Below are 14,650 nucleotides of genomic sequence, written 5' to 3' on the forward strand. Positions count from 1 at the left end.
CATAAAAATAACATAAAAACGACTGGGACTAGAATTTAATGGACCCGCTACCACGCCGTCCCCGCCAGGTCTGCAGAAAACAAAAGCTGCGCCCGCAGGCGACTTTGAATTCTATCAAATTTGCAGAATAATTTTTTTTTTTTTCCCCCCTTCTTTTCTATCATGAATCACATTCCGTAGATGAATCAGCCCGGAGACAGCGGGACCCGAGTGTCACTTGTACCCATAATGGGAATTTTTTTTGCAATTTTTTGCATTTTTTTTTTTTTTTTGCAGTCGTTTAAAGTAAGAATTAACCCAGAGAGCGGAGGGAGGAGAAGGAGCCGGGGAAGGATTCTTGCATTGCACATTATAGACCTTCTGCTCGTCATCTTACTATCAAAGCAAATGAACATTCAGCTGAGAGATTCCAGCCAATCGCAGGGCACATTCCTGGGTCTCTCACCAGTCCTTGGTGGGGAAGGGTTTTGCTTTCATGCTCTGAATTTGGAACACAGATAAAAATGCCAGGTCTGAACTGCCTCTAGGGATAACCTCCCCTCTATAATATGAATGAACGGCATCTTGGCTGGGGGAATACAAACACAAAAAATTTCACAGAGCAGGCTTGGTGTCTTGCTGAGGCCTTCAATTCCCAGCAGTGGTCGTGCTAGCTTTTTGTTTCTGTATTGAGAGGTGCATTGGATTCTAGACCTCCATGTACGACAATTTGTACCTACATGGATTTGAAGATTCGGAGGCGGTAAGCATTGCCTTTTTTTTCCTTCTCTCCTCTTCTTCACCCTTTGCAGACCCTCGAGATGAAGGCGAGGAGGTAAATGCATGCTTGGCTTTTTGCAATCTCGATGCTTAAAGGGATCCCATAGGTTTGTGGCATGGGGTTTGGGGGGGATTTTGGAATGGAAATCTGGGTTGTGTATTAGGTAGGAGAATCATCTGCAGGAGGATACAGATGTATCCCTTTAACAATGCGATAATGTCTGGGCTGTAGGTATCTGGTTGGAAATTGGATTGCATTGGATGGGCTCTTCTGTAAGGCCAGTAGGTTGGATGTCAGGGGCATGCTCGGGATGGAAAGGGTGAATGGTTAGTGAGGGTCCGGTGTGACAGGGGTGTAGCTGCGGGGAAGGGGGTGCCACCATTATGTATGGGCAATGAACTGAACCTTTGCCCCGGGTGAAGGAAAGCCCAGCTCCAACGTTATGTAAGAAGTCATTGATTTTCATAAATGGGTCCGGTGTATACGTCATTGCAGATGTGTAAACTTACTGGTGTGATAACCACAGGGGAGCGGATAAGATTACATGTCAGCGGCGATGCTGCGCTCTCTCCAGTGCGTCTACCCAGCATCAGCACTTGTCAAGCCGCGGTGTCAATTGTGGCTTTCTGATGGGAGATTTGCACTGTGGCCCATGTGCACGCCGAGCCTCTCCTGCAATATTAACCAGTGATAGACTGCGGTGGACCCTGTACCCCCCCCCATCCCCTTGGCTAGTGAAGGGAGGGGGGGGGTTGACAGGAATAGGCATTATTTGCAATGTTTTGCATTGAAATGTCGATGGTGAAACTGGAAGAAGGAGGAGGCAGGGCAACGCTTCTCCTGCCCGAGATAAAAAAAAAAAAAGATGTGCAGGATCCATCCTTTCAGGGGGAGGACGAGGAGGAGGTGGAGGAGGGAAGGAGAGACACACACTGGATCTCTGGAGATGTAGCCTCTGTGTAGTAACAGCAGCTCTTGGAGGGAAAATCAGAAACACTGACCTCAGATTTCCATCAGGCGCCTACTGACACATGGGTCTAAGAGGTGGTGTCGAAACGTGCAGATGTGCGGGATGACCTGTGGCATGCAATGGGTTAAACATTGCTGCACATAGAACTGGGAGGATTGAAATTCACCATAGACCTGAAACTCTGCTTTCAGGGTATGATGTAACTATAAATCCCAGCATGCCCTGAATTCTATGACTACCATGGATATAACTTGAGGAGGTGCAGAGGGTGCAGTCGCATCGGAACCCAGGAGCCTTAGGGGGCCCATAAGCCCTGGCATCAGTATTGAGATTGCAGCTTCCATCTGGCCCATAAACCAAGGAGACCCACAGATTGTCCTAACCACACTAAGGTGGAATAAACTCCTTAGCACCCGTATCCATCACTATCAAGAATTCACTGTAGGGATGAGGTAGGACAAATTGCATCGGGGTCCACAAGACTTTAGTTACACCACTGATGACTACTACTCTATTTTCACGACTTGAAGACTCTGGTGCCCAATGCAAAATCTGTAATAGATCCTCCAAGTTGTCATATCATGGTCTTCTCATATGGACCAGTGGGACTTTTCAGCCCCCATATGCCTCTACACATGGCCATATTGGTTTTCCGAACCACATCATGGTTATAAATTCTGTACAGCTCCGCGATCAGATGACCCAAACCCATTTGTCAGACTGCAATTGCAATTGCAACCTCAAGCTCTAGGGCTTGACAGCCAACGCACCCCCTATAGCTACGCCCTGCTCCCCATACATACTGAGATCATGTTTGAGGTATAACCTATACAGTCTGCATTATGGACGTGTACCCAAATAATTCGGAGCTGGAGTCCGTGACTGTAACAATATGGTGGACCTGACACTAGTTCCCCCTTATTTTTACATTGGTTTGGGGCTGCAGGAATTTCCCCACTCAACCTCTAATGGATTGGGTGGCCACCATTTACCCCTTTTATGACCCCAAATCAAAAATTACCCCAACCTTCACTCTTTAAATATAACCATGATGAAAATAACCACAGAGGGCGCTCTTGATGGTTGAATGAAAGGCCATCACTTTACTAACAATTCAATGTTAACAAGTGAGAGGGTAGGGAATGAGCTACCCCTACCCCACAAGGTCCTCTTTTTGTGGGTCTACCAAAACCCCACGGTGAAGTTAACATTACCCCACCCAATGACCACCTATACTAGCCCACACCATCTCCACCTCTACCTATAGTCCATGGTACCTTCCTCTGGCAACAAGGCATGGCACAAGCCTGAAAGGACCCTGCCATGCCCTGCCTTGTTGCCAGAGGTCCTGTGGCCCACGTGACTGCTGAGACCAATTGGTGGGGTTCACATCACTCACATATGTCACCGATCCCTCCGCAGACTTGTTGAGGCCACTGAGTGTCCGCTATGGTCATGCAGCAAGGCGCCAACATGAGCCTGAGCAGACAGTGGTGGCAGGACACAGAGATCCAGGGACAGGTGGGTATGCTTCTTGTGTGTTGAATGATGGATCATGTATACGTCTGTAAGATGGTTCCATACAAGTGCTATCATAGATTTCCTGCAGTCTTCTGCTGAGACACTTGGCTATTTGGTTTTTACAGGGGAAACGTAAGAAAAATGTTTTTACCAATTACCATATTGTGAATCTGCAGACTGCAAAAAGAAAAAAAGTTTTAGCAAAAGTTATCGTGGCCTGCGAACCCCACAAACACTATTATTATTATACTCGGGGGTCTATAATGATCGGAGGGCTAGGAGAGGTGAGGGAACATAAAAAACACTGTTACTTACCTCTCCTATGCTCCGGAAGGCTTCGGGCCTACTTGGTGATGTCCCAAGTTAAATGTTCACCTTGGGACCTTACCATTCCTAGTTATGCCACTTGTCAAATGTCTGATATGTAGGGGATACCTATGAGACCTTCGTAGATTGTTGGTCCCATGACTCACGTATGTTCCACAGGCTGATGTGGCTGCATTATGGTGGACGACCATTGGAGAGTTGGCCGGGTAGTTGCGTGTCTTTCTCCAACTGTTGCATTCTGTATGTCATAAATGTGGGCCTATAGCATATACCACTATTGTAAATGAGCCAAGCCATTCTGCAGTGGGGCCCAGGAGCTGTAAATGACACCCCTGGATGTAATGACCATTCCCGGCCTCCACAGACATCTCAATAGCAAATCCTGCAAGTAATGGAGTAATAGGTTGTCTATGTATGGTTACGTCCATCATAAAGGTAGATGTAAAGGAAAGGACCTATACTGGTACCGGGGTTCGTATACTGGTATAGGAGGCCCTGTACCAGTGCTATATGTACCAGTTATATCTTAGATAGACCCATCTAATGATAAAATTGGCATTTGGGAGTGATCCGGTGCTCAATGGTGGACAGACACTCACTTTTCACCATGATCCACAGCAACAGGATCTAGTTCTCCACCAAGTGGTGTGGGCATTGTCAGGCTTACGTCACTACTTGGAAGGTATATGACTTCACCTTTCAAAGGATACAACAGGCCACCTGGGGGTGGTACAGACTAGTGGTGGGTGTAGGGATCTTGGTCCTGTCTGAATAAATGGTGCAGCTCAAGCTCTGCAGATCAGCAGGTGGCCCCGGGGGCTGCACCCCCACCAACCAGTTAGGTGTATATAGTAGGACAACACATTTAAGAAACTCTCTCTATATATAGTACTAGTTGTCTGGATGACTTTTTCAGTTTTCCTCATCGTTCTGGAGGACCTGCTCTTCTTTGCAGCAGTTCTTTAGGTTGTTGAGGTTTGTGGCCGTTGGTTTCTGTGCAGTTCTTCTAAGGTCCGGCCATGTCTATTGGGTGGGGTGTGACTGGGCCATTGCAACACCATCATTATGCTGTGGATTTAATGGTTTGCTTAAGTCATCATCTTGTTGGATCACCTAGTTTTGGCCAAGCTTTAGCTATTGGATAAATGACCTCACCTTTGACTCTAGAATACTTTGGTATACAGAAGAGTTCATGGTTGACTCAGTGAGTACAAAGTGGCCTAGTTCAGTGGCTGCAAAACAAGCCAAAATCATCCCCCCTCCACCACCGTGCTGGACAGATGGTCTAGTTTGTCCAAAGGACACTGTTCCAGAAGTCTTGTGATTTGTTCCGATGCAACTTTGCAAAATAACACCAGGCTGCCATGTTTCTTTTTCTCCTGACAACCCTTCCACATAAGCCATACTTGTCTTGGTTTTTTGTTTTTTTATTGCAATTTCTCTGGGCACTGCACGGTCTGACTTTGGGGTCAATTTGTTTGGACTTCCACTCCCAGGAAGATTGTCAATTGCCTTCAATGTTTCCCACTTGTGAATAATTTTTCTATTCCTAGAATGATGGTCAAATATGTATGTAAATGGCCTTATAACCCTTCGCAGATTGATGGACAGCAACACTTGCTTCTATAAAATCATTGCTGATGTCTTTCCTCCTTGGTATTAACACACGCCTGAATACTCCACACCAGCAAACTGCCCAAACTTCTGCTTTTATAGAGGAAGCCACACTTAATTAGTCAAAGGGATTTAATCAGCAGCACTTGGTGTCACTTGCCCTGTTCATTCCCTTGGAAGCAGTAGGGGTGTACTTAATTTTCCCCATACTGCTTCTGCAATGTGGCCTAGTTTTGTTAAATAACTAATGACACGGAGGAATTTGTCATGTATTGTGAATCTAAACAACAGTCCGGCTCTGCATTAATCAGATATCTATGGATTATCCTTTATTTGATATTGTAGTTTTTATTCATTCACTTGGACAAGATTAATCTGCAATACCAAATTTAGCCTATGCACAGGTGTGGCGCTGTTTTGGAAAAAAATACTGTATATCCCTTTTATGGCTTGTTCATATGCAATTTCTTTTTATTTTGTTTTTCTTTTGCTATAATTGTTACATTATTACATGTGTTATTGTTGTATTGTGTATTTTAGAAATTTTTCAAATCCTGTAGAAAAGTCTATTGAAAAAAATAGCCTAAAAAAAGGCCACACCTAGAGCATGATGAACGCCCCTGATCCCAAAAACACCAATAAAATATCACTAACCAAAATGCAATTGAAGGCTGGTGCTTTGTGTGATGGTCTTAAAGGGGTGGGTTAGGCCATTGCTGATTGGTGGTGGCCAAGAGCTGGCCCGTGGACTAATCTGCTGTACAGAGCTGCATCCGGCACCCATCCTATACACCATACAGGGCCGGGAAGCAGAAATCTTTGACCCCTGCATAGCGGCCGGACAACATCACTGCAGCCCAGTGCTCACTGACTTCAGACAATCCCTTTAATATTGAGAACACTGGTGACAGGTGAGCCAGTAATTAAAGGAATCCGGCCTTATAATAATTCTGGTGCGAAATTCTGTGCACCAGAATTGAAATCTACGTCAGTCAAGGACCGGTGTAAATTTCAGGTCTAACTCACTCCAGGTTTCAGGAGCCAAAGCACTGCCACCCTGGCCCGCCATGATCCCTGCCTTACTCTTCTCACGTTTCTCAAAAGTGGCAAGTGGGTTGGAAAATAGACATAGGGGCCGATTTTTGGTGGAAACGGTTGTGCACTTAAAATGCACCACTATTGTGCCAGGAAAATGGTATGATCTGTTTTGTAGAGCGACCCCGTCCATTGACTCTGGTCCAGTCCGGTTCCTGCTCTGCTCTTCATTGCCCTCCGTCCTCTTCATGGACAGTGTCATGGTGTCTAAGCCCAATCTCTCATCTCATCGGTGGCACTTCAGAGCCCTGTGATTGGCTGCTGTGGTTGTGCCACCTGTGACTAATCCCAGGGCTTGGAGGTTGGCTGTTTTTATTTTCTTAAAGGGAATGTGTCAATGAAAAACACATTAAAAAAACTCCTATCTTTTTAATTAATTTTTATGTTAAATAGATTTTTAAAAAAAATTTTGGTGACGTTTTTAAAAATGTTCCATGTTGTTATCTATATTTTAAAAAATTCCTAAAAATCCTGCAGTTGTGACTCTGGCCACTAAGCCAAATAATAAGCTGAGACTTCCTGTTTTCTGTAGGAGATTTCTTTGCAGCAGTAACCACACTTACAGCACATTGCTGATCACGTATATGCTGATAAGACACAAAATCTACCAGTCACAATAGGGGATGTCACATCTTATCTACTCCCCTCTCTGCACAGGTCATAGAGCAACGCTCCCATAGAAGTCTATAGTGTCTACTCTATGGCCTCCGGTCCATCTCCAGTAGACAGGAAGTGACAGTGTTAGGTTTAGTGGCAAAGAGTTGGAATTGCAAGAATTTTTCTGATTTTTTTGGGGGAAAATAAAAAACATCACCAAAAATTCTTAAAAATATGTTTAATATAAAAACAATAGGTCGGCAGAGGAAACAATCTTGGCGGTGGCTCCTATAGAGGGGTCATTATTATTATATTTATTATGTTTATTATTTTACTGCCCCCCTACCCAGCCGTCGGTTTTGACAATTCCCTTGCGTTAGAATTTGGGAAATCCACCAGCGCTCCCAGAGCAGGGAACGCATCTGAATGCAGGGCGCTGTACTTAGTATTATTTTCAAGCTATTTGGAAGCTTTTCGAGGAAAATTATTTGCTACAAATTGAAGAGGATCAATTAGCTTTCATATGTAACAGAATCCCACGGCGTAAGTGCGGGTTCCACTGTAATCTTTACCTGCGCCATTGTGCTGTATTTGAATCAAATTATTCCGTAGGCTGTGAAAGCCGGCCTCACCCTGTGCAAAGCAACAAGATAGGGAGCGCTGCTGAATGTTTAATGCCTTACTGGCGGCTTCAGAGCCGCCGTAAATATCACATAGAAAATCATATGGCTCTTTTCCCCCTTCTGTGTCAGACGCTGAGCCCGAGAAACACGTTGCGGCACTGGTAAAAGAGGTTAAACACGAGCCTTGTAAAATAGCAGACCTTAATATGGCGGCGCCCTGTTCCGTTGCTTTTATTACTTTGGATTGTGCCAAACGTTTTTTTTTATTACTGTTGGAATACGGCCAACGACAGTCGTGTGCTCGGTAATGTGAGGCTGAAATGTCCGATTGTGCAAAAGTTTTAGGCAGACGTGTGTGTGTGTGTGTGTGTGTGTGTGTGTGTGTGTGTGTGTGGGGGGGGGGGGGGATGTTGCAAAGTAATGATGAAAGGAGAAATGTAAAATCTCATCAATGTTTGGTGTGACCTTTGCCTTTTGCAGTTTTTCTAGGTACTTGCAGACCGTTTTTTACCAGGGAGTTTGTTCCCATCGCCATCTTGGAGAACTAAGCACAGATCTTCTGTGGATGTAGGCTTGCTCCAATCCGTCTGTCTCTTCATATCATCCCAGACAGACTGGATGATGTTGAGATCAGGGCTATATCCGTGGGGGCCGGATCATTGCTTCCAGGACTCCACCTCCAAAGGGCAAAGGTCACACCAAATATTGATGGGAATTATGTTTCACTCAATTTTATTACTTGACAAAAATAAACTATTAACCCCTCTATTTCCAAAGGCATTCTTACTGCGCAGCATATATTCCATATTTCGTGTTAGAATTCGTCTTTTTTTTTTTTTTTTTAAGAAAAATCTATCGAACACCTGTAAAAATAGCTTAGATCCCATAGCAACGTCGGCCGCCACCTGAGACTCGCAGATCTCCATGAGATTTGGTTGTGTCATCAACACTTGAAGGAAGTGTTGTTGGCACGTATTGATACACGAATACCATGCTCGGGGGAAGTGAGACTGGTGCAAATCCTTGACGCGGGAAGAAAGGGATCAGTGCATTGACTTCGGGCCACCTTTAAGGGTGTTTTTAAGCAATCCTCACTATTCACCTTTTCACCCCCATATGGACATCAAGACAGGTCAGGGACTATGGTGCAGGGAACCGAAATACCGGTGGAAGCTTATAGGGGGGAATTAACTATTTGTGCTTTATTTTGTCCATTTTTTTCAAAGATAGCAGAGTTATAACAGAGCCCACAGGCTACACAGTAATAGCAGAAGGCCCATAGATAGATAACGTGTCCACAAAATCTCAGACAGAAACATAACTCAAACATACAGACAGTAGGACAGCATGTGTCCAAACAGCAGATCAAAAAAAAAAAGAAAAAGAAATCCTAACTCATTGCTCAGTCAAGGCTGGAGAAGTATACTGTTCTACACACAAGCAGACAGGGGTTGGCAGAAGGAAGGTTAGCAGGTGAGCACACTAATCCTTAAAGAAACAGAAGCGCTCACAGAGGAAACCAGACAAGGTCTGCTGGGAAAAGTAGTACACTGGTAAGTACAGATATCTTCATTTGTTGCCTTCTTTGCTGGAAGACTACCGCTGTGGTCCTAATAGTAGAGTCCACCCGTGAAATGCCCACCTAGGAAAAAAAAACAGTCGTCTCTACAGAATACATGTAAAAGAATGGTGCGAAATGTATTGTAGGCTGATGACACGCAGTAGGAAATTCCCTTGTGACTACCATGCTGATGGTCATGTTTGCATTTAGCACTGATTCAGGGGTGTACCTGAGGGGGGTGCTGACGGATGCTGGGTGCTACAGCCAGGGGTTTTGTTAAGCCCTCTACCTGGGCCTGCATATTTCATCTGTAACTCTTGAATGATTCCAGGTAATTCTGCTAATGCCCAATGGGGAGGGCAAACGAGCCAATGACACCACCCTCCATAACCAGAAAGTCAGCACTGTTATTTTAGGCAGTGTGTGGTCCCCAATATTGTGGGTACCCCTCATCTAATGAAAGAAAAACCCACAACGGTGACAGAAATAACTTGAATCTGACAAAAGTAACAATACATTTAAAAAAAATTCTATGAAAATGAACAAATGGAATCAGGCCCGGACAGAAAGGATGGTTCCCATAACGTAATACTTTGTTGCCCAACCTTTTGAGGCAATCGCTGCGATCCAATGATTCCTCTGTCAATGAGACTTCTGCACCTCTCAGTAGGTATTTTGGCCCACTCCTCATGAGAAAACTGCTCCAGTTGTCTCGGGTTTGAAGTGGGCCTTTTCCAGACGGTTTCAGCTCCTTTCAAAGATGCTCAATAGGATTTAGGTCAGGGCTCATAGAAGGCCACTGCAGAATAGTCCAATGTTTTCTTCTTAGCCATTCTTGGATGTTTTTAGCTTGTTTTGGATGTTTTTAGCGTGTTTTGAGTCACGACCCATGACCTGAGAGTGAGACCAAGCTTTCTGACACTGGGCAGCACATTTCTCTATAGAATCCCTTGATAGTTTTGAGATTTCATTGTACCCTGCACAGATTCAAGACACCCTGTGCCAGATACAGCAAAGCAGCCCCAGAACATAACAGAGCCTCCTCCATGTGTCACAGTAGGGACAGTGTTCTTTTCAAGATAGACTTCATTTTTCCGTCTGTAAACATAGAGCTGATGTGCCTTGCAGAAAGTTCGATTTTTGTCTCACCTGTGCATAGAACATTCTCCCAGAAGCTTTGTGGCTTGTCAACATGTAGTTTGGTGTCCAAGTGACCAAGTCACTGATCAAGGGAATCATAAATCTCAGAGACCCTTCCTGTGAACTGACATTTTTTTTTGGACTTATGTGTTTATTTGCTTGTACTGCTTTCCATCAATGGTGCATCAAACACTGTATTCCTGTATAAATGTGCTTGCCTTCAGATATTGTGTTATACCAGCCTGATGAAGGAACCAAGTAGTACCGAAAGCTCACAATATGTCATAATTTTTTGTTAGGCATTAAAAGAGATATCAACTACTGAGAACTCTCAATCTTTACAAAATAGGTTTAAGTAAGAACAGTTGGTTTTATTGTTTACAGTGATACGACATTAATGTGCCCTAACAGAGTACTATCAGTCCTACAAATGATATAGGGTGCACACATGTGACATTGGTGCTGCTTGCTTGTGTATTACCTTTCCCAAGAGAACAAGCCAACTGGTAACCTCTGTGTGCTCCTGTCTCTTTAAGAAATAGTGTTCTCACCTGCTAACCTTCCTTCTGCCAATCCCTGTCTACCTGTCTGTATATAAGTTTGCTTCTCTAGCCACACCCTGGCTTTACAATATTCAGATGTTTCATCAGTTGTTTGGACGCATGCTGTCCTTCTGTCTGCTAGGTCTGAATTATGTTTCTGTCTTATACCGAAGTCATATCTATAATTCTCTGGACACATAAGTCCTTCTGTTAATTATTCCTGTGTGGACCATTTGTCTTTCCACCATGTTTGCATGGATGTATATGTCCTTCCATATACCATGTTTGGGTGCATGTTCTACCATCTGCCACATTTGGATACATGTCCTGTCTGCCATGTTTGGACGCCTGTCTTTCCATCTGTCATTTTTGGATGATTTGCTTCTGTCTGTCATATTTGGATGAATGTCTTTGCCTCTGCCATGTTTGGCCTTTGGTTTTCCACCATGTATGTATCTCTGCTACCGATGTTGTATTGGTTTCCACCATGTATATTTCTCTGTTAACAGTGGTTTATAGGCTTCCGCTATACCTCTGCTACCTGTGGCCTTCTGGAATTCTGTTATGTTAGTACCTCTGCTACCTTCCTGATATCCTGATTTGTTCTCCTATGTTAACTGAGATTAGTTCATACACCCTTTTAATGGTTTGCGCATCTTAAGGTTCCTTTATGTGGGGCAATAATCAGGCCAATTATTGAGAACAAGTTTCTAGGAATGCGTGTTTCCAATAACTAATGCATGTAATCATCCGACTAGTGTCCCAAATGCTCAATGATCATATTGTTTGTGTATGCATAGAAATCATAGTTGTCAGTAGCACATTGCCCCGTGCAGTCAAACTATATGGGGATAAATGATTTGTTTATCTCCATGCAACGACAAATAGAGATGGCAATGATGTAAGGTGGTGCGGACGCACATCGTAAACTTATACTCAACTTAAGCGTTATACTAAACTTATACTCAAGAAGGGAATGGCTCCACATTTAAGGGCCTTTTCCTGGTCTCTCAGTGAGTGGGTTAGTTTGGAGGATAGCTTGGATTGAGGACCACTTGTAGGCATGGAGGATAGCTTGGAATAAGGAGTACTTGTAGGAGAGGAGGATAGCATGAAATAAGAAGCAATTGTAGGCGTGGAGGATAGCTTGGAATGAAGAGCATTTTTAGGAGCAGAGGATAGTTTGGAATGAGGACCACATGTAGGAGTGGAGGATAGTTTGGAATGAGGACCACATGTAGGAGTGGAGGATAGCTTGGAACAAGGAACACATATGTAGGAGTGGAGGATAGCTTGGAATGAGGACCACAGGTAGGAGTGAAGGATATCTTGGAATGAGGGGCACTTATAGGAATGGAGGATAGTTTGGAATGAGGACCACATGTAGGAGTGGAGGATAGCTTGGAATCAACCATCTTGAGAGCGTAATGGACAGCATACAAAGAGAAGCTTCCTTCTGGCTATAAGAACGACATCTGTTTTTGTGAACTGGACAGCCTAGAACATTTGTGGGTAGGAGGACAGGTTTCCCAATGATGGACAGTGCACCCTCCTCGATCGGAGATGCATGCTGTTTGTTGCCATGGCCTGTGATTTTAGACACTGGTCCTAAGTACAACTGTTACTTTCAAGCTGCCATCTTCCACCTGTTGGTCCATTGAAGAACTACATACTCTGTAATGCCTTCATCTACCTCAGTAAAGATGAGCAAAGTGTCCATGTCCTTCATCGCCAGTGGTTACTTTGGGTGATGTGCAGGGGTAATGGTCTGGGCGGGAGCTCGAGAGGAGTGGAGCGCCAGTAAGTAGTCATACTGCCATTGTCCCTATGCTGGTGAGTAGCTGCCAGCTAGAGATAAGTGGACTGGTTCAGACTGAACCAAATTCAGCCTGAATTTTCCAAAAGTTTTGGCCTCAACCCCACACAAAACTTTTGGAGTTCATCACTCATGAACCACTGTTATATTCTCTGATCTCTTCAGACCCCAGAGTATAAGTGGAGGCCCATTAATAATCCCTTAAACTCAACTGGCCTCCCCTCTCCTGGGCTCCCTCGCAGTGTCCAGGACTCCCTCTGTATTCTTTCCATCCACCGGGCTCATGCCATGATGTCAGTGTGGCCCAATCAACCTAGAAGGCTGGAAGAAGACATCAAAGGACCACCAGAGGCCACAATGGAGCCCAAGAAAGATGAGGCAAGGCAATTAGAAGGGTTTCTTAAGTTTCTGCCCATCTCCTGGGCCTCCACTTCTTATACTCTTAATATAATATTAGCACTTTTGATTTGGGCCAAACTTCAGATGGACAACCTATAAATATTTGTCAACACTAATCTCTACTCCAGCATCTTACATTAGACCATTGAGACCGCCGTGGGCCCAGGAAGGTGCAAACAAGTAACTCTACCTTGGCCATGACAGGGCAGCCAATGGACGTAGCCCCCTAATGAAGTACAGTCAAGCTGCAGTACAACTCTATGGGCGTCAGATGTTGCGTCCATTGCATAAAATGGTTCTCTATATCAAAGTCATTTGTTTTATTGACTAAAAGCAAATTCAGTTCCGCCACAAAGCAAAGTTTTCGGTCTGTGCATGTCCGAAATCATTCTATGCAGGAGTGAAGTGGTTAAAATTCTATCAGACGTAAAATGAAGGCAGCGTGCATCCTGGCCTTGACTGAAGTAGAGAGAAATAATGATGAATTGTGAGATGAACACAATGCATTATGTAAGCAGACATTTGCAGAATAATAGGAGGAAAGTCTTTAAATGAGCCATCTCTTAGTGACTTACAGTACGCCGCCACCGCTGCCGCTCATGTTGTTTGGACAGAGTGGGCAGTAATCTCTGGAGGATTGTATGTTGATGAAATGAGGGGGTGGCGGTGGGCTGTGTATTGATAGGCTGACTAGGACACGGTAGAAATTGTGCCTAGATCGACATAAACTGGTTTGCTCTTTGTAAGAAGTTCCTTTCAACTTCTCATACTTGGTTATCTTTTTGGAGATAGCTGTCCCTCTATGTAAATCGGTAGCGTTGCAATAATGGTTGCAGGTTGCTGTTAAACCTAGCCCTCGCCCAAACATCCATAACAGATGTGAAGGCCCTGGTCAAGGAGCCCTGGAAAACACGGAGCCCAGGCTTGATTGTTCTCAGCCCTTGCTCCTGGGTACCAGTGGACGTCATCCCTCTGGATTATTGGACCAAGTTTTATAGAAATACAAGTCCCATTATTAGGGACCCATTTTCATCATTGCTATGGGACCCCCTATCTTCTATGTTTGTTGCAGTGCCTGGTGCAAATTCTGCACTGAATTTAGATTTGAGATACAATATGATAATCCAAAGCAGTGGTTCTCAAGCAACTGTAAACTTTGGTGGGTCCCCAGGGTTGATGTTCTATCTTTAGGGTCCATCAATCAGCTTCTGCGGCTGCCAGATCAGCACAGTGTACAGAGCCATATGCAGACAGCTCTGGACAATGTGTACGGCCATGTTGGTTTGTTGCAACTACTAATCTGTGTTTCTTGGACCAAGCACTGGACAGAATCAGTCGCCTTCTCTGTCTGTCTTACTTTACCACTAAGAGTCTTCCTAGCTTTCCTGCCAAGGTATTGATTTATTTAATTCACTTATATAGTGCCAACATATTCCGTAGCACTTTATAGATATTGTCAACCCTGTCCCATATAGGGCTCACAATCTACATTCCCTATCACTGTGTCTTGGAGTATGGAGTAAACTCAACAAACATACAAGACGAGAACATACAAACTCCTTGCAAATGTTGTCCTTGGCTGGATCTGGACTTGGAACTCCAAGACATTAGTGCTAACCACTGAGCCACCGAGATGCGCATACTGCTTACACTTTGAATGAAGGAGACATCCCTGCTGTAGATTT

General features: G+C 44.3%; 1 protein-coding gene across 1 annotated transcript in view; it reads left to right on the forward strand.

Moving 5' to 3' along the window:
• Nucleotides 1-441: 441 nt before the first annotated feature.
• The window catches only part of CACNB4 (calcium voltage-gated channel auxiliary subunit beta 4), a 46,026-nt gene continuing 31,817 nt past the window's right edge, over nucleotides 442-14,650 (forward strand). Inside the window, exon 1 of the mRNA XM_075284494.1 lies at nucleotides 442-742. Coding sequence (XP_075140595.1) covers nucleotides 698-742 — 45 coding nt within the window. The 5' untranslated portion in view covers nucleotides 442-697. The remainder of the gene's footprint in view (nucleotides 743-14,650) is intronic.

The sequence above is a fragment of the Leptodactylus fuscus genome, chromosome 8 (assembly GCF_031893055.1).
Source record: "Leptodactylus fuscus isolate aLepFus1 chromosome 8, aLepFus1.hap2, whole genome shotgun sequence".
NCBI lineage: Eukaryota > Metazoa > Chordata > Amphibia > Anura > Leptodactylidae > Leptodactylus > Leptodactylus fuscus.